General features: G+C 51.0%; 1 protein-coding gene across 6 annotated transcripts in view; it reads right to left on the bottom strand.

Annotated features, from left to right (window-relative positions):
• LOC136113187 (excitatory amino acid transporter 4-like) overlaps window positions 1-20,778 on the bottom strand; it is a 34,772-nt gene extending 13,994 nt beyond the window's left edge. For 3 of the 6 annotated variants that reach the window (XR_011735889.1, XM_065858219.2, XM_065858218.2), the window contains exons 1-4: window positions 16,025-19,492; window positions 14,399-14,500; window positions 7,485-7,644; window positions 146-403 (exon numbers count right to left, since the gene is read on the bottom strand). Coding sequence is in view for 2 of the 6 variants with exons in the window: in XM_065858219.2 (XP_065714291.1) it covers window positions 146-359 (214 nt within the window). In the remaining 4 variants the exon portion in view is untranslated. Of the gene's footprint in view, window positions 1-145; window positions 404-1,817; window positions 2,316-7,484; window positions 7,645-14,398; window positions 14,501-16,024; window positions 19,493-20,525 lie in introns of those variants that run through there. The other 3 variants (XR_011735890.1, XR_011735891.1, XR_011735888.1) reach the window with 3 other exon arrangements.

The raw sequence follows: 20,778 nt of genomic DNA, 5'->3' as shown, positions 1-20,778 counted from the left end.
GTACTCGTGATGTGAACAGCATTTCGAGCCGTCAGCTCATCAGCTTCACCTCCCCAGCTAAACTGTTACAATAAAATCTTTGTAGAATAAACAAACTTTTCCCCACATTTATAAATGGTGCCCAGCGTTGTCACCAGCTCCATACCGAGTAGGACTGCAGCAATGGTGAAGAGGACGAAGGCGTTTCTCCTGAAGAAGCTTTTAGCGCTGTCGGCAGTGATGCTGTTCATCCGCTTCTTGGCCCGCGCCGCCCGTTTCTGCACCGCCTGCCGCAAGCGCTGGACCCGGCCCTCGGCGTTGAGCCGCTTGGCTGCATCCTCGTTGAGGAACAGGCTGTTGACGTGACTCTGCTCGCCCATGGTCAGCACGGCTGCTCGGTCACCAAGGCGCGGATCTGCCTAGGCTGGGCAGGGAGAAGCAGAGGTGGGAAAGCATAAGGTGCAGCACCTGACATAGGACAGTTTGTGTTGAAGGGACCTTCCCAGCTCCCCCAGTGCCCCCCCTGCCATGAGCAGGGACATCTTCAGCAGCTCAGGTTGCTCAGAGCCCCGTCCAGCCTGGCCTGGGATGTCTCCAGGGATGGTTCATCCACCACCTCTCTGGGTACCTGGGCCAGGCTCTCACCACCCTCAGAGGCAACAATTTCTTTCTTGTGTCTGGCCTAAATCTCCCTCCTTTACTTTGAAACCATCGCCCCTTGTCCTATCACAACAGGTCCTGTTCAAAAGTCTGTCCCCTTCTTTCTCATGGGCCCCTTTTAAGCCCAGAAAGGCCGCACTAAGGTCTCCCCAGAGCTTCTCTTCTCCAGCTGAACACCCCAGCTCTCTCACCTGTCCCCAGCAGAGCTGTTCCAGCCTCGGATCATTCCTGGGGCTCCTCTGGCCCCTCTCCAGCAGCTCCATGTGTGTCCTGTGCTGAGGACCCAGAGCTGGACCAGCACTGCAGGGGGGTCTCACCAGAGTGGAGCAGAGGGGCAGGATCCCCCAAACCTGCTGCCCACGGGGTGGGGATGCAGCCCAGGGCACCATTGGCTTCTGGGCTGCAAGGGCACCTGGCGGCTCATGGCCGATCTCTCACCCACCAGCACCCCCAAGTCCTTCTCCATGGGGCTGCTCCCCATCCCTCCATCCTCAACCTGTTTCCTCTTTAGGTCATTTCCATGGGGCCCTGAGCAGGGTTATTTAGGGGATTAATGAGCTCCTCTCCCCTTTGCAAGGAGGACGCCCTGGGGAAAGGCATCTAAAGAGCTGCCAGGGTCTTGTCACGACTGCTCTGATGTCTCTGGAGAAGCTCTGGCCAATCTGTGTCTTATGGTGGACTGGGCAGCCAGAAAGGGCTTTACAGCCACCCATCACTGAAATGGTAAAAATGGATTTTTATCACCTGGCAATAAAAGCAGTTCCTGCACATGAACTGTCCCAAACATGACCAAGCAGCAAACAACACTTCTGACAGACCTTCTAGGTGGACAGGCCCCTACCAGAACAGCTTTCCCCATGACAGTAAGTGGCACCAGCAGAAAGGAAGATGATCCCTTCGCCTCCTGCGGAGTCTGAGGATAATGCTTTGCCGGATTTCCTTAAAAGCACAATAGGACTTTCAAGTAGTATCTCTTATTAAACTCCACTGATGGGGTTAACCTGCTGTCCTGTCTTCACAAATACTAAGATTGAGAAGAAGCCGACTCCAAAGAGGTGAATGAAGACTCCCCGCTCCTCCGGCCCGTGTCCTTCCTAGAGCTGGACCACCCCACAGCAACAGCACGAATTCCTGTAGGAGAAGGTGGGAGCAGAACCCACGTACATAAAGAGACTCACCTGCTCTTTCCTCCAGATGTCTCCCCATCCACGAGCACTGGAAAATGTATTTTTGTGCAAACAAAATGAAATTTCTATTTTGATACGGGAAAGCTCAGGGTTATTCACCAGATCCCATGTTCCACCGCACACTCAGCAGCCTTCTCAGAGCAAAACTTATCGCGCAGAAGGAACTCCCCGGCAGAACTTGCTCCTCTGATGTCCCCACCCTCTTGCTGATTTGCTCCCTTTCTCCATCTGCGTATTTTGCAATACAGAGGCCCCTACACAGCACATTCCCTCTGCATCACTGGCCTGAAACTGTGTCAAAATTCTCTATTGCATCAGCTGGAAGCTCTCAGACTGCTGCAGTAAGTCATCAAAATACTCTTGCGGATTAATGATCTGTTAATGGCTTGGATTTTCCCTCTCGTGAGGAAGAAGGTGGTTTTGCTCAGTTGGTGCAGGTTCTATTTGTGGCCGCTTCTCCAGGCCCAGCTCTGACAGAAGCACCAGGACATCTGGGAGAGCATTTTGGAGGTGACTTCAAGGCAAGAACCAGGAAGCACAAGATATTTTGCAAGAAAGCTCAGTGTTGCAAAATTAATGCCTAGTTCCTGGCAATGAGGTTTCACACAAACAGAGGAATTTTGGCTATTTTAGGGACATCGGTCCCAGATGGTGAAAGTAAAAAATGGGGAAGGAAGATTTTACACTATGTTTTTTGGGCCTGCTCTTTGCAGATTTTGTGTGGTTATCTTTCCATGTACCCAGGGTGATTTCCACCGTGGCGGGAGGAGGGCAATAGTGCTTTTTGGATGCCAGGTATGGGCTCCCGAGGGGATTGGGATGACATTTCAGACTTGGTCTTGCAATAAAGTGAAAGTGCCCAGACAGGAATTGTGCTTGTGGGGAATAATACAGCTTTTATGTTGCAACATGCTCAAAACCATTAAATCCTCTAAATTGGATGTTTTTCTAGTACTCAGAAGCCCACATGCACATCTGCTATGTCAGAGTGACATAAAAGCCGAAATTGTTAGGGCAAATTTTAAGTCGTTTGCTGAAGGAATTTTGCATTTAACTCAGATTCCAAGAAAGCAGCTGTGAAAGCCTCCAGTTCCTTCTCAACTTGTGTTTTGTGCAGGCTGAGCTTCAGAAAAAAAACAACCAATGTTTGACTGTGATAAAGCTGCCATCACTGGGCTGTTCCTACACCCACTGATTCAAACAGCAGCATCAAGAGGAAGGCTGGAAGTATTTCTTAATGGTTTTTTTTGACGCAGCACAAGACTTTGCACTTCTGCATTGAGGCAGTTTGTGTCCATGGGAGCCCACAAGTTCCTCCTGAGCTGTGCTCGTGTCAGACGGGGTTACAGGGAGTTTTTCCACAGGAATTCATGGGTTGTTAACCTGGTCTGTGCACCAGGCAGACTCTGTGTAATTTGGGGTGTGGGGCAGAGCCCCACGGGAATGGTGTCTGACACTGGGAAGCTTCGGTGCAGTACAATGTCCAAGAATCATAGAATCACTTAGGTTGGAAAAGACCTTTGAGATCAAGTCCAACTGTAAATTAGGACAAGGATTAAGTGGGACTTTGCTGGACAGGTTGTTTGGACTCTGGGGTCTTGACTGTCTGTCATTCTCCCTTGTTTTAACTTGCTCCATCTGCCAAATCAGCGTGGACATGGGCCATCGCTGCATCAGGAGACAAGGACACGCTGTCTGCACCCCACAAATTGCTTGGTCTTCATGTCACTCAGTTTCTCACATGTAAATGGAGGAAATGGCCCTGATCTTCCTATCAGAGGCTGCTCAGACCCAGTGAGGTCCCAGGTCAGGCAAGTTGCAGCTGGGACTGGAATCCTGAGCCCTGGACCCTGCAAAGCTTCAGTCATCTTCCCAGCAAAGCACATGTTGGGGTGGACTACACCATTTTATTCCAAAATGAATGTCTCTGGTTGTGGGGAACAGCCTCCAGCTCTTTGCCTGCACCTCCCGCGGAGGCCGATCTCTGCTCCTTCTGCTGGGTCACAACACCCGCTGCGGCGGGGCAGCCCAGAGCAAGGACATCTCTATTTCCTCGTGCCGTACGGATGCACCTGGGGCAGGATTTTGGGGGGAGCTGGAGGAGATGGGCTGCGTCTGCATATGCAGAGCCACACAGCTCAGAGAGGGCCTGGTTCCATGTGACAAACAGCTCCCAGTCCAGGGCATCGGTGCTGGCCAGGGAAGAGCAGCTCCGCGCAGCAGCGATGCTTTTGGTTTCTGCCAGGGAGGGGAGAGTTTGTGCTGCCCACAGGGGACCCGTTTCACTGTTATGTTTGTAACCAACTCACTGCCCAAACAGAGCTTCACGTGCCTCAGCCTTCATAACAGGAACGGAAACTGCATTTAAGCCTACGGGAACTAAATCTACTCCATGCCCGCGCACGGCTCTGCCCTCGCTCCAGTCACATGCAGCAGCCACTGGGGTCACGGGGCCACCAGCTTTCTGAGCATGAGGGGACATGTTTGGTTTTGTCCAGGGTTAGGCTGGGCTGGTGAAGAGGAAACGCACTTGTCTACTTTACGTGGGCCAGATGAAACTGAACGCTTGCAAACCACTAACAACAGTGCGGCCTTTTCTTAGGGTCTCCATCCAGGACATCACCCCCAGGACCTTCGAGCTCTCTGGAGGTCCCAGGTGGGACCAGCACCAGAGTCCAGGAACTCTGCTGTGACTGTGCCAGCAGGTTGAGGGAAGGGATCGTTCTCCTCTGCTCGGCACTGGTGAGGCCACACCAGGAGTGATGGGTCCAGTTCTGGGCTCCTCAGTGCAAGAGAGACATGGACACAGTGGAGAGAAACCAAGGAAGGGCCATGAAGGTGATGGAGGGACTGGAGTGTCTCTCATCAGGAAAGGCTGAGAGAGCTGGGACTGTCCAGCCCGGAGGACATAGAGCTTGGGAGATCCCATCAATGTACACCCCCACGAGGGTGGAAAGAAGACAGTGCCAGACCCTCCTCGGTGTTGCCCAGTGACCAGATGAGAGGTGTTGCACACAAACCGAAGTACCAGGTAATTCTTCTTAAGCATAAGGAAAGGCTTTTTAACTGTAAGGCAGACTGAACACTGGAGCAGGTGGTGCAGAGAGGTTCTGGGGTCTCCGTTCTTGGAGATATTCAAAAGCTGACTGGACACAGTCATAGCAACCTCCTGTGGTTGACTCTGCTTTGAGAAGGGGGGTTTGACTAGATGCCCTCCAGAGCCCCCTGCCAACCTCAGTCACACTGTGATCCCTCCATCCTCTGCTGATGCGCTGTGGGACAAGGCTTCACAGGGCTTTCCAGACAGCCCTGGCACACTCCAGCCCGGCAGTGCCCTGGGCCGATTTACAGGTAGAATTAGTACAGGGCCGCGATCTGATTCCCCACTCTTCTCTCACCCTCCAGCCCCTGCATGACGCTTTTGCACCACACTGGGAAATAAACCAGAAAATGCTACTTCGTGTGCCATTTGTGGCCATTGGACAGACCCTGAGGAGCACAGGGGGGTCTCAGCAGAGCGGGATCTATCGGTCGAGTGGATCCTCTGTGGGATCCTGCTCTGCGACGAGGAAGGTCCGGGCCACTGGCAGGATATGGCATTACAGAGCACTCTTGCCATGGTGCGTGGGGCTGGGAAAAGCAAACGCCAGGTTCAGGTGAAGACTTTATCTGCCTTCTTGCCCTGCACTTTGTTCTCTCCCAAGGCAGAAAACCAGCTCCCAGCCCATGCCCTGCACCCTCTGCCATGCAGAGCGCACCGGCATGGCTTTCTGATAGATAATTTGTCCAAGAGATGTCATCCGATTATCACAGAATCAACCCCAAGGAAGGCAAAAACCTGTGTGGCCAACCAGTTCCAGTCTCTGGAGGGTTCGAGCTCTGGGCTGGGACAAACCCTGTTGTCACGACTCAGAACAAAAGGGTGGGAGACAATGATTGACATGCTGCTGCTTTTCATCCTTGTCCCACTATTGCTAACGTCTGCGTAGAAGAACATGCAGGGGGTTAATCTAATTACTTGGCTTTACTCTTGGGACTGACAGAAGTCAGCCAAATTAGAAATGCCCACCGCAAAGTCTCTCCCAGGTTTACCAGCCTCCGGGGACCAGGGGAAGAGCAGCGACACAATCCCGAAGCAGCGGGTTGGGTACAGCACGTGCTGTCACACCACGGGCACTCGGGTGCTGCAGGGGTGACCCTGGAGAAGCGTGCCAGAGCCAGGTGCCCCCCCTCGACAACGAGGTCCCGCTTCTCTCTGCTAACACAACTCTCTCTTTTATTGTTATTTTCCTGTTGGTGAAAGCCAGCCAGAGACTGAAATAATCAGCACTTCTGAGCCCCCTGTTTCCCTCGTCTCCAAGGAAACTCTGCTATTATGTTCATCATCAAAACCAGCTGGATTTTCAAGGAGGGAAGTCTCCACAGGTAGCAGCAGGGGAGCATGCTAAGGGGGAGAAGAGGATGGAGCCTCTGCAGGAGGAGAGGGGCTGGGGAGAGCTTTGCACAGGCTGGGCAGATGCAAAGAGCCAAGGCAAGGGATCGCTGAGAGAGCTGTACTGGTCTTCCCAAGGTGAACAGCTTCTGGTGCTGGTGACCCAGTGAGAGGGTAAATAGCCCATGGCTGCATGGAGCGAAGGGAGGCTCGGTGCGGGTGAGGAAGGGACGTGCCGGGCTGTCCAAGGGAAGGCAGGGCCACACTTCACCCTGGGGACCCTGCTCAGTGTCCCAGCATTGCAGTTCACAGCTATCAGGTCCTCTTTGCTTTGGGGCTGCTCGCTGGCACTCCAGAGCAGGGAGCTCCAGTCCCTCCGCCACCAGCTGACTCTGCGGGGACCGTCCTTGCAAGGATGGCAGAGCAGCGGGTGTCTCCACTCCCACCTCACTCTCCCCCATGAGTAGCTCAGTGTCTGTGGCCAGGAGCATTGAATCCAGCCATTGTGCTATGAGCTGGGTGTTTTCAGTCCTGAGGACCAGGACTGAGAGGGGTCACAGGGCTGGAGGCACCGTCACCCTCATGCTGTCGGACCTTTGCAGCCTGGCCCATTGCTGGCGCTCGGGAAGGGCGGTACAAGTGAAAGCAACGCAGCCAAAGTGCCTCCGCTGAGAAATGCCATTCACAAGCCCAAGTGGGGGGAACTCAGCTATCTTCATGTTGCTATAGCAGCCCCTGGCAGGGCTTTCTACTCAGCTCAGTGCTAGGGCAGCTCCATTTTCCACACTTTCCCTCCCAGCCAGCTCCAACCACCATAACAGACCCAGGAGGAGAACGGATCTGCCCCAGCTCCAGCCACTGACCCGGAGTCTGCAATGGGCAGGAACTGCAGCCCAGCCAAGCTCTACAGTGACAAAGTGACCAGCTGGTTCGGTGCCTAAGTCTGATACTGGGGGGACAAGCGCTGTTCTCTCCACTGTGCCTGCTCACACTAAGGTCCTGCGATAAGGTCATCTCTCTGTCTAACTGCCCACCAGGCATTTCAGCCCAGCCCAGAACATACAGTCCCACTTGCAAAGCGCTCCCCCAAGGCAGGGTGCCCGCTGTCCCCGCTGCTCTCCCGTGCAACGCCCAGGGAGGTCTCTGCCCCCTCCCGCCCTGCTCCAGCCCCTGCGCCTGGCACCGCTCTTATTCATTCATTCACATCTGCTGGCAAAACCACTCACCTGGAACAAGTGCCGGTCGCCAAGTAGGAAGGGCAGCCACTCTTTTTCGTCTTGGGGGATTGTTGTGAGTTGTTTCGCTCCTTAGTTGTCTAAGCTCAAAGGCAGGAGGCAGGGTTTTCTCCTCAGGTTCGGCGCTAGCAGCGAGCTCTGAGCAGTACCTCTGCGAGAGGAAAGGAAGACTGTAATAAGCTGGGGATACATGGCAGCGGGGGGGGGGAGTGGCATGTAGGAGGAGACTGGCAAAATCTTTGATGATTGCAGGAGACCAGAGGACAGAAAGCACCTGTCACCGTGATGTTGCATATAGTCCATCCTGGATTTACTACCCATGTTTTTGCACTTTCTTCTGCCTTCTCACACACGCTGCGAAGAGAGTGAGCAGAACAGAGCGCCGGGCAAGCATCTCATTCTCACCCCGTCCTGCCCCTCGGGCTGTCCCTTCCATGCAGGTGGCTTTGAGCAGGAGCCATCCCGCAGCAGCCGCGGGACACCGGTGACAGGTCCTTCCCCAGCCCCGGCCATGCCAGCAGGACCTCAGAGACCAGACACACCCCTGGGCTTCGTCCAGACCGGCCCAGGGGACGGATGTGTGTCTGTGCTGTGGCCGAATCGCTGGGATTTTAGGCAAGTCACAAGGAGGAATCAACTCACTGAGCGTGCAAAGGAAACGTGTGAGCGATAGAGTCCGTCAGGGAGCCAGGCTCTGCTCTCAAGGAAGCAAAACTTCCACTGTCTTTACTCACTGATCTCTGAAATACTGATTCCCACTGAGGTTTCTCTGATAGAAGCCCTGCATCTCCAAATTTACATTAATGCCAAAAGCACAAGCCAGGTTGCAGGTGTGAGCAGCACACAGCCCATGCTGCCTCTGAACGGGGCAGAGTGAAAAATCATGTTCAAAACCCAAGCCCCAGCACCAAGGATACAACAGCACCTCTGTTCCTATTCCTACCAGATACACGGCTCACAGGGGACATATCAGTTGTTTCCTGACAGTGGCTTTCTCCTTAATTCAGGTGGCAGCAGCGCAGGGGCTTTGCTGTGCGTTCCAGCTGCCGCAGACCAAGACAGATGTGTCGTGTCTGCAGCTGGAATCGCCACAGAGTTTGAACTCCCCCAGCAGGACGCAGGTCAGAGCCAAAGTGTCGGGCTCAGTCCTGGAATTGAAATTACCCTGAGCCCTGTGTCTCCATCGCACTCTGTGAGAAGGGGAGAGCAAGAGCTCTTCAGCCCAGGCTACAAAGAGCAGCTCCCAACACCAACTGGCATTTTGCAGACATTAGTCATAGAATCGTAGAGTCATTTAGCTTGGAAAAGACCTTTAAGATCATTCAGTCCAACCAGAAATCAAGACGATGATTAGATGGGACTTCACTGGACAGGCTGTTTACACCCTGGGGTCTTGACTGTCCCTGTCACTCCCTTGTTTTAACTTGCTCCATCTGCCAAATCAGCGTGGACACGGGCCATCGCTGCATCAGGAGACAAGGACACGCTGTCTGCACCCCACAAATTGCTTGGTCTTCGTGTCACTCAGTTTCTCACATGTAAATGGAGGAAATGGCCCTGATCTTCCTATCAGAGGCTGCTCAGACCCAGTGAGGTCCCAGGTCAGGCAAGTGGCAGCTGGGACTGGAAACCCGAGCCCTGGACCCTGCAAAGCTTCAGTCATCTTCCCAGCAAAGCACATATTGGGGTGGGCTACATCAGAAGATCATTTTATTCCAAAATGAATGTCTCTAGTTGTGGGGAACAGACTCCAGCTCTCTGCCTGCACCATGCACCCCAAACACTCCTGCACACATGGGGCTGAGAGCCGGCTCAGTGCCAGGGGAAGAGGGGGCGCATGGTGGCAGCGCAGCCCGATCCATGGCGGATCTCTGCTCCTTCTGGGCCCACAACACCAGCTGCGGTGGGGTGGCCCAGAGGAAGGACATCTCCTGCTCCCCATGTCTCTGCTGCTCCTGGTGGCTTAGCCAGCAGCTTTTCTTACAGAAGGGGACCCAACCTCACCACGGGCTGTGCTGGAGGCTCAGGTGACCTGCAGCGTCAGGAGAGCTCCTCGCGGACAGGTGCATTTCTGGCGCTACCCAGCGAGAGGCAGAGCTGCCACGCGCTCGGCCAACCCTCAACCGCTGCGCATTGCTCCCCGCAGCAGCGAATAATTGTTCTTTTCCACTTCCTACGCCTGAACTTCAGTTTGGCTCCTAGAATCTGTGCTAATTCCCACTCAGTTCTTTAATCCCCAGGTTAATACCCTTAGGCATTTTTAGCCATAAACTCACAACAACAAATCCCTTAAACCTTCTCCTTGGGCAACTTTTTTCCATGTTTCATTTCAACTTGCACCTGTGGCAATTTACAGACACTTTCAAGTTATTAAATAGGACACAGAGCAGCAGTTTGAAGCTATGGAGGGGGTGAAGATCTCTGCTCCTTTGGATGGAGGTTCCCAGGGTCTTTTCGAGGCGAAGCAATCCTGGGGAACAAACCCCACACTGAGCTGACACCCCAAGTCTCTCCTCTTCCCACCAGTGCCAGGCACACTTGACATCCACATCGCACAGAGGCCACGAGACGCCGTCACTTATCAACAACAGGTAAAAACACAACTCGCAATGTCACCCTTGTGAGGGGCAATGAGGAAAGACGTGACAACTGCACCTCATGTCTCTCAGTCACCTTATAAAAGGTCTTCTGCTGCTCTCCTTGTACAGCCGTTCGAAGATAAAGGAAAAGCTTGTCGGGAAACAGCTTTCCCAAATCAGCTCCCCGGTGATTTGCTCCACAAAGCGCCTTTCAAAATGATTTATGCTAATCTCACAAGCAGACTGAAAATGTTCCACAGGGACAGGGCAGTTTGTTTTGCACCAACGTGCCCTCAGCCTGTACCTCTGCCCAACTTGGAAAGACCTCAGTCCTACACAAATGACGTTCGGGGCAAAAGGCTCTTGAGCCAGTTTCGCTGAGGGTTTGTGTGTCTAAAAGACGTTTGCAGGTCTGATGGAACAACTACTTCTTTATCATCTCTTTGTTTTTTAAGAAAGACATTTATTATCTATTGGACCTTTAAAAAGCAAAGCACCTATAAGTGTTGATTCATAATTTCATGAGGAGGAAAAAAAACACACATCAGTCTCTGTTATCGTGGAGTTACGGCAAATTCAGTTTGCTAAACACAACCTGGACGAGGCATTGAGGCTGCAGGGCTGGGTCGGAAAGTCCCGAGCAGACGTCTGTGTCCACCGTCCCGTGGTTTCACCGCCCTCCAACAAGCACTTATTGGATTAGTGTTTGAAAAGGCCAACTTGTCTGAACTGCCGAAAACAAGCGCCCATTAAGGAGCACGCTGTAACGAACCACGGGTGTCACCTGAACACGGGGGCACCGGGAGGACGTGCGGGAACCATCCTCACGCCCTGTGCCGCGGGAACGTGGATGTGTCCTGCGCAGAAAGCCGCCGGGATATTCCCAGTTGCTAATTGTGGTGGGGAGGGATGTGATTTTATGGTATGTTAAGCAATCCTTCAACCCTTCCTTCCCTGGATTTTGCAATTCTGTGGTCTTGTTCTCCTTGTTACAGTAACCTTAATTTGGGGGTTGGGATTAATTTCGTATCCTGCTCGCTTGGCCCAGGGAGCAGAGTCCAATTATGCAGCCGTGACCTTCATTCCAAGTTAGCAGAGTCTCTGCAAACGAACCTCCTTTGTGCTTCACAGAGCCGCTCAAATAATGGAATTTCCTTCCTATGGGAAATACCAATATTTCAACATTTATTTTTGCCCTATTTTGGAACAAAAAGTCAAAATTTCAACTCTTACAGCACATGGAGTTTAGGGAAAATTCAGAAATGTAAAGAAATGCTTTGGTTTGGATCAGACTGGTGTAAATCTGCTCCCACCTGAGCTGTTACGTTTCTTCACGTGAGTGCCTCTCGTGCTGATATTTTACCCCATTGGATAGACTGCAGCTCTCATGACCCTCTGCAGTGTCCCCTGTCACCATGCAGCATCCCCGATGGCAAAGGCCAAGGGGAACAGGGCCAGGAGGGCTAAAAAGGAAGATAAACATTTTGGTTAGAATTTCTGATGGGACAATGAAACAAAGGAAGCGATGGCTAAAAAATCCGCTGCCCAAATTTTCGACTGGGCGCTTTCAACTGACGAGTGAGACAAACTTTGTGAGCTCCTGAAGTTTCTGTCACTCAAAAGTGCCCTCGTTTTCTCCTTGGTTCTGCTGAGAATGTGTGCGATTGAGACGTTTCAGCTATTTTGAACCTCAGCTCATGTTCCCAGCTTCTCCCAGGTGCACAGGGAATTGTGCTGCACAATTTTAGGGGGAGTTCTGCCTTGAGAGTTTGGTTTGTACCATTTTATTTTAGAAAGCTCTCTATATCATTATAGAGGCCCAGCCAGTGTGAACTGCAGATGCCTGAGGTGGTCACTCCTTAAGTCTCATTTTGTCAAATAGTTTAAGAAACTTTAGTGACAATTCCACTGTTCCCTCCCCAAAAGGTTCCTGGTGGGAACTCAGCAGGACAAGAGGTGCAAGGGCTCATTCGGCTTTTCTTCCCTGACTAACCCAGCTCTGGTCCTCCCAGCCCCACGTTTTCTGCCGGCACCACAAAGCACCTGGCAGTTCTGCCCGATGTATTTGAAAGAGGCTCGATCTAAGTGTCACGCCATAAACAAGTTCTTTCTAAAGACATTTCTGTCTTACCTTATTGTATTTGTACACTTAACTCTACCCTATTTTATATTTTACCCATGACTTGGGCACAGTTTGTGCAGCACAGGGACAGGCCCAGGGCAGTGACCGTCCCTGTGCTGGGACCTGGGGAGGCCAAACCGCCAATCCTGGGGGCAGTTTTGGGCCCCTCACATCAACAAAACCCTTGAGGTGCTGGAGCGAGTTGAGAGAAGGGAACGGAGCTGGTGAGGAGCTGGAGCACAAGTGTGATGGGAGCAGCTGAGGGAGCTGGGGGTTCAGCTGGAGAACAGGAGCTGAGGGGAGACCTTCTGATCTCTGAACTGCCTGAAAGGAGCTTGGAGCCAGGGGGGTCGGGCTCTGCTCCCCAGGAACAAGCGCCAGGAGCAGAGGAAACGGCCTCAAGTTGCCCAGGGGAGGTTGAGGTTGGATGTGGGGAACAATTTCTTCCCCAAAGGGCTGTGGGGCATTGGAACAGGCTGCCCAGGGCAGTGCTGGAGTCACCATCCCTGGAGGGCTGGACAGACGGACATGAGGTTCTCAGGACATGGGGCAGTGTTGGCCGTGGCAGTGTTCGGTTTATGGTTGGACTCAATGATCTTAAAGGTCTTTTCCAACCTAAACGACTCTATGATTCTAATACCCATGTGGCGCTGCATTTTCATTTCTCTTCCTCCATGAGCAGAGAGCATCTGTCCTTCCTTCCCACCAGCCTGTGCTGGGCTCTGCTTCGCATGGCACAAACAGCTGCCCCCGTTCTCATGTTCCCAGGTTTTGCAGCTCTCTCCTGGTTCACTGCTGCAGTTTCCATGTGTGCTGGAGTTTCAGAGCAGATGCCAAAACCCATCAGCTGCCTGGCTGTGTATTAGCACAGAGTTTGCATTCTTAAGACGGCTGGAAAATCACTTTCTGCTTCATAAAAAGTGAAGTACCAGAGCTGTCTCTTCTATGCTCTACTGGCATTTCAGCTATTAACCAACTCTTTACACTTCAATAAGCTGAAATTTCTGAAGTGGCAATAAATTACTTCAGGGGAATGGCTTGCACGGTTTTCCGACAACTTTATTTTGAGCATCCTGCATTAGCGAGTTGTACAAAAAGTCAAAAAGCCTCACTGTTGTTTCAAGTATTGGTCTGATCCTGGTGCGGGCTGAGCCTGCCTTCTCTGAGCTGGGAAAACAGGATGGAGACGCTTTACTTCTGCTGCTCTGATGATATATTTGTCCAAATTTAACTTGGCCCGTTTTCTTTGGCATTCTCCGCATGGTGTTACCATTGGCATTGTGCTCTTCTCCAGCAACTCCCAATGCTGTATATGTGTATATGTATTACAAGGACAAAAGGGACCCATTGTGATCATCTAGTCTGACCCCCTTTTCCAGGACAGGAATAGCCCTGTGTTAATTAATTTTCTTTTAAGTAGAATATACTATTTAGAAAAATTTCTGAACCTGCATTACTCTCTTCTAGTGGTGATGAATTCACCACAATTCCCTGCAAATTATATAAGCCTGGGTCTACCTAACCCTGGAAATAATGCATGATAATTAGGAAGAAGCAGTCAGCTGCTGATGAGCCGAATTTAGTGATGCTAATGGTAGTACTGGCATTGACACACCAAGGGGCTGTGGCTTAGTCAACGTGGATATTCAAACTCCTTCAGACACAGTGTTAGAGGCTAAAGCGCAGACGAGATCTGGAGTATGAAAAGCTTAGTCAAGGTGGTGGAAGCTGCAGCAGCCACTGGGGCAGCAGCACCTCACGTTTCTTCAGGTACCCCATCAAACGATCACTCCCTCAGTGTAGATTCATGTCCCTCCTCTTCTCCTCCCAAGTGAGATCTTGGACTACAGACCCAAGCGTTGTGTTGACTTCGAGGGCCTGGTTTTGCAATCTGATTCGCATTGGGAGCCTATCCAGTTATTCACCGGCTTTCTGGAAGGAGAATAATTCACAACTACAGGAGTTCAGAGAAAGCAGATCTGTAGAGGAATCTACACCCTTGGCTTTCCCTTGCTGAACTGCAGAATCCCCTAAAGCACCTGCTGAATTTCAGCCATTTCTGATGGACTTTGTCTCTCATTCTCTCAAGTTCTCTCTACAAAAAATATGCTCTGCCTCTTCCTGAGAGAATTTATTTCATTGTTTTCATGACATTGTTCTGTCATGTTTCTTAGGCTCCTAATTTTGATCAAACACCCATTTACCTTGGCGCAGACTTGGCGTAAGACACCCAAGTGGAGAACTCAAAGGTTCCTGGATCCAGCGGGAATCTTCACATCTTCCCAATGCGGGGCATCTCCTGGAAGCTGTGTCAGAACAGACAGAATCTCCTCTAAAAGACTGCAGGTGATATTATACGCAGCTCCTTGCCTTTGTAGGCAGAGAATGGTGTCTTATATCAAAGCCATTTTAGCTATCTGCCTAGCTTTGGATCTTTTCCAGTCAGCAAGATCTCTGCCAGTTCACTCTTTTATAGGTTTAATTACATGAATGCAGCGTTAAGTCAATAAACCAGCATTCACATTAAGTTGAATAGGTTGAGCTTCACAAGCTTTTCCCCTCATTACATCTTTGATCATTCGGAAGTATTTCAGGGAGAAGTCACGTCCTTCCCTTCAAACAGTTCTGCAGCATCTCAGTGACAGTTTTGCCCCGTTTGGTGCTACAGAGGGGTCTGCTGGGCACAGCACCACCGAGACCACAGGGATTTGGTGCCCAGGTGTCCCTGGTGCCCCCAGACAGGCGCACACACAGGTTTCTGTACATGAGGAGGGTGCTGGGAGCAAAACCACCGCATGGGATCCCTCCTGCTGCTATTCCCAGACAGGGATTGTTCATCCCCTATGACGGATCACAAAGCAGAGGGTGAAGCGGTGGCTCCACGTGTGTCCAGCCGAGCTCGGGCACCCAGGGCCGGGTCCCTGCGCGGCGCTTTGGAGCGCAGCCGGCAGCAGAGGCAACGCACGCTGTCTCACAGCTCATTACGGAATCTGAGCCAAAGGGAAGGCACGTTCCCAGCTTATCAGGCCACCTCCTCTGTGAGCTCTCTGATCTACTTTTCCAGTGATTGTTCCTGACCCAGGAGAAGCCCCTGAGAGATCTCGCAGTTCGTAGCCCGCGGCTACACGGGCACCCGCCAGCAGCCACGGCGCGAGCCGGGAGCGCGGCACACGCAGCCCGAATAACCCGATGGAAAATTCCACCCAGTCCCTCGCAGCAGACCACGCTGAAGCGCTCGGGAAGCAAACCTTGAGTATCTGCTGGCCGGGCTGCCATTCTGCTTTGCTCCCGTGAATTGTGCCACGTCTGCCAGGACACCCGCACTATCTGCTCAGCCCTCGGTTAGCGCTGTGATAAGCAGGGGCTCTGGAACACCGTCCTGCCTCCTTCGCTCTGCTTTATAACGTTATTTTTTTAGCACTGCTGACAGTCACTGTGGAGTGACAGGAAGGGTGAGGCTCCAGAACGGGGGTGGCAGAACTGACCTCTCCTCCAGCTCTGGCCAAGCTGAGCACAAGAAACTGGTTCCTCTGATGTTTTCACTCCTTGCCCCCCTGCTGATCAGCTCTAGACAAGCTCTTCTCACCCCAGATTCACTCAAAACCTGCTAACTCGTGTAAAATTGGTCAAACAACTCACAAAGGTCTCTTCTTAGTTAAAGACTCAAACCATGAAGGATAAAGTAACAGGGATAAATGGCAGCCTTCCCATGCCGCAGGGATCCTGACTGGCCGGGGATCTGAAAGCGTTCGTGTGCTCCCACCTCTCTCTGCCTTATTTGTGCATTTTCCCCCTTCTTGGCACATTCCCACCCACGCACACGCTCTTACCGACTGAATTCGCAGCTGTGCTTGCTGGAGGTTTGTCCGGTCCCGTGTCAGGAGGTGAGAAAAGCCGGCGAGTGTCTGGGCAGAAAGCCTCGTGCTCCAATGTCACTCCGGTCACCAGCGTTCACCCAGTGCGAACCAATGGGAGCAAACCCCACGGGAATCAGGCAGCTGCAAATCCTGGAAACTATGCTTCACGCTCTCAGTGTGCTACTGCTCATTTCCCTGGAATACTATGCAACTAAATAATACAGAAACCTTTGGATTTAGGCAGCAAATCAAGAAATAAACGTTACTCGGATTTTTTCCCCGTGACACTCGTAAAACCTGGAGCGTCTCCCTTGCTACTGGCCATGGGGCAGCCCCTGCTCTGACCACGGGAGGTACGAGGAGATGCAGAACAAGCCTCTCCACAATTATCCAAGTGACCAAACCTTGCAGCAATAACGTGCTCTTGGCGCTGACGAGAAGGGGAGCGAGGCACAGGCAAGAAGCACTTTCTGAAGGATTTTACTTAGGTATTCAGTAACAAGGTTACTTAATAAGGCTTCAGTTCCATGATACACTTCCCCTCAGGCAGGTTTTTAGATGAATATGTTTCATCCACATTGCCTTAGAAAAGAGTTGATGGGGGAGGTCTGTTGGCACTTTCAGGTCAGCTAATTTAAAATACAGTATCAGAAGAGGCACTGAAATTTAAACAAGTGATGCTTGGTCAGTCTAACAAACATTTCCAGGGAACTAGCACAAAAATGACTTATTGAGTTCCGGTTAAGATGCGTACCTCGCATAGCCATGGTATAAAATATGAAAGACTAGACGGACTGAAGACACAGCCAGTGTCCTGCCTAGGCTTACATTAAACCCAAAGGCAAAGCTGATACTCGAAGGTCACAAGTGCGTGAGCTTCTGTTCACAAAACCTGGGCTCACGCGAACTTTGTGAGAACAAACCATAGTAGAGATGTTCCCAGCCCTCATCAGCTCTTCCTGTGACAACGGGAAATGGCACAAAATCTCTGAGAACCAGAAATAAGAAAGAGTATTTCCTGTCTTTTTCCAGTCCCTTAGCACCTTTAATGCTTGCCCTGATCAGGAGTCCTGCCCACATTTGGGATCTCCCATACGAACAAGTCTTCGTGTAAGATGGAGCAGCAATGCGGGTATTACCTTTACAGGGTTCTCACCAGACCTTCACACCGTGGACCTGGAGTGAAGCCCGAAGGGCTCGGGGGGCAGCGGGAGCCCAGGACTGCTCAGAACAACCTCTGTCTGCTCAGGTTGAACAACAGCGTCTGCACAAGTGTAGTGCCCTGGTTTATAAAGATACAGTGCCCTGGATATACTGCCCCGCTCAGCATGGCCAGACGACCAAATACTTCTGAGCTGGAGGCAGCACTGGACACGCAGGAACCACTGGAGATGTCCTGAGCCTCGTGCCTGCATCTGTGTGTCCCATGCTCTGCGTACTTCAGGTATTCCTCTGACCTCCCAAGTCTAGGAAGGTGTCATTTAGAATGAAAATTGGAATTGATATAATCAGAGATTTCCCAAGAAAGCGTTCTTATCGCCCAGTCACAAACGTGTCGTGGCAAAAGTCGCGGTGGCTGATGACCCAGCTGGTGACGTCCTTAGGGACAAACACTGATCACAGAATCATAGAGTCATTTTGGGTTGGAAAAGACCTTGAAGATCATCAAATCCAGTTGTTCACATAACACTGCCAAGAATGAGACACATCGACACCACAGCCTTTATCTCCTCCTTAATCTACACTACAGATTTGAATGTCCACAGTTTATATTTCTCATTTTCCCAACTATTTTTGATGATATTTTTTTCAGTGCTAGGTTTTGAAGCCAAGACAGGCGGCAGCTGCTGTTGTTACACGCAAAATGTTCCAGATTGCTAGAGAATCTCTAACAATGGAGGTAAAGAAGAGAGAAGAAACTAAAGGTATTGACTGTCCACAGGAGTATCCACAAACTTGACGGTTAAATCGTTTCCCTAGAAGAGCAAGAATGCAGTGAATCGGGACATTACGGGAGCACAGTCTAAGCCAAGGAAGTAGAATTTTGTAGTAAGAAATAGTGAAAAATCAAGTGCTTGCTTCCCCATCTAGTGGTGATGTTCAGAATGAAGAATGCTCCAGTAAAATTATCTGTGTGCACGCAGCTTTGGGAATGGACTCCATGGTCAAACACCACAAACGCGGTTCTTACACGTTTTTGCACATTGATCCTATTCAGCTGGACAGGTTGTTGCTGTTATAACTGTCCACATCTTCTCCCTTTTCTACCCACACAACTCAACTCAGACAGTCTTTGAGAATGATAGAGATCAAATAACTCAGAATCATAGAAAGGTGTAGGTAGGGCAGGACGTTTTGTGCTTTCGCTTGCTGGTTGACACAACGCTGGCTTCGAAGTCAGGTCGAGTTACTCAGCCAAATTTTGTCCAGTTGAATGTGATGCTCTCCAAGGATGGAGATTCACCACTCACTGGTCCATATGCTCCACCACCTTGGGAAAGCACTCCAAGAAAACACAGTCCTGTCAGATAAGGGGTGTTAAACTCCATTTTGCTTGCTCGCTGCAGAGGAAACGCTGTTTGCATTTCAGCTCCAAGTTGTGCCAAACACCGGCCCAAACCGCCAGGAATTCCCAGGTTTCTGTCTGTTAGTTCAGCCCTCATTCCCACAAGCCTTGCTCACACTTCCAGGCTCCGTTGCCATGCAGATCCCACAGAGCTATGGGGCCACCAGCGCATCGATTCCAGTCCTGGAGCCTGGAGGGTCAAAGCTCGGGAGTAGCATTCATGTTCCAGGTGAATTACAGGTGTGAACTACAGACTACGAACCTCTCTAAGGCAATTCTTTGTGTTGGTGAGTGAGCTTAGTCGCCCTTGCTCACATGCACTTTGCTGTGAGTCACAACTTGGAGCAACAAGCTTGTGTCCTCAAAGAGAAAACATCAGCTTTTCCCAGCCTTCGGCTTCAGTGATCCCCAGCACGGCATTTTTTAGGACTGTGCCCACAGGTGTTTTTGCACATCCCTTCAGCTCCTCATGGCAAGAAACACCCAGCCCTCTGCTCTCAGGGCCTAAGGAACCTCCTTCCCTTCATCCAAACCACCATCCGAGAAGGTTCCGTGATGGCACGTGGAGGCCAGGTTGCTCTTCTGAGGTGACCCATAGCAACGTTGGGATGAACGGGGCTGTGTGCCCGCAGGAAGCCGTTCAAATTCTAGAGGTTCACTCAGCTGTTCATTACACGCAAAGCAATTAACACAAAAACATTCCCCTCCATGTGCACTGCCCCATGCTGTTACAGGGCCTGCAGTTGAACTTGCGTACAGTTCCTGGAAACGCTCCATAAACCCCCTAGTATTCCCTTTTTAATTATATTATTAATACTATATTTAATATTAATACTTTAATAAGTATCATTACTAATATTTTTATAAGCCAGGTTCCATTCTGCAGTGCATTGAGCACGTGAGTCGCTTCGCTTGTGAATCCACCCACTGACAGGACCTATTGATCCTTTCACCACGGCAAGTGTTTTACCTTATAGATTTTCCCACTGAAATCATTGTGAATCCTTGCAGATAAGGACAGTAGAAGGAAATTAATTTAGTAACAGCCTGAAAGCCTTCTGGAACTATACCAGATGCCACAGAAAGACAAAGTGTAGGCTGTGTAGATGGTTGGTTCCTCAAACCTGCCAGGAGATGACCTCTCTCCTTACGGCTGGAGAAAGACTGATGGCTTTGCTTCCTCAGGGAAAAACCTAAGGCTCAGTCCTCCCTAAGAGAGCAATAAATGTTTCATAAGAACTCACCTGCTGAGTTAGAACCTCTGAAAATAATGGTGGTAACCAACATGTCGTTAAAGACCCTCACGAGAGCTTATGCACAACTATTGGTTTCCAATCATAAACCTCCACAGCTGCAGGTGCCTTGAGGTCAGGCCAGCAGGTGTGTTCTCTTTATCATTTCCAGCAAGCAAATGTTTGTAAACCTGTGGCTTGGCAGCCGCTCAATAACACCATGTCATTCATACAGCAGCTTCTGGCTGAGGGTCACGATGCCGCAGGAGGTCTCGGCCGTCACAAGAGGGATGAGGATTCTCACAGAACACCCTGGATTTGGTATAGAAGACCCACAGTAATGGTCTGGCAGCCGGGAAAGCCCGTGACGTTGGTCAACCGACTCTGACAGAAACCCGTGGAAAAGGAAGCCCTGTCCTTCCCGAGGTTACATGTCCCATGCTACGAGGAATGAGACCTCTGAGAAACAACCTCACCAGTTCAGAGACAAGCTAAAAAAATAGGTACTCAACTGGATCAATTCCAGCACAACCCAACTTACACAGTGTCCTGCATATGCTTCCCAATTACTAATGGTCACCACATCGCTGCAAATCATAGAAGTGAACTTCCAGTGTCCACCTTCTTGTTCGGGGCACTGGGAAAGCCATGGGGCTGGAACTGGGATCACAATTACCTGTGGTGCTGCCTTTGCTCTCCAGCCTCTGTTTCTCTCCGTGCTGATGAAGCGTTACAGCTACAGATTCAAACGCCGAGCGACGTTGTTGCTGCCACGCCAGGAACACAACACCGTGAATCCTTCGGGGTCTGAGCTCATCCAGATCACAAAGGTTCAAACACGGTGGGTTGGGGGTTTTTTTGAGAGCTCAGCCGTGGAAAAATATTTAATTTGTCAAAGTCATAATGACTTTTAGGCCACGTCCCTTTAG

Source organism: Patagioenas fasciata, chromosome 27, assembly GCF_037038585.1.
Source record: "Patagioenas fasciata isolate bPatFas1 chromosome 27, bPatFas1.hap1, whole genome shotgun sequence".
Lineage (NCBI taxonomy): Eukaryota > Metazoa > Chordata > Aves > Columbiformes > Columbidae > Patagioenas > Patagioenas fasciata.
Note: the sequence above shows the minus strand (reverse complement) of the source record. Positions and strands in the feature narration are given on the sequence as shown.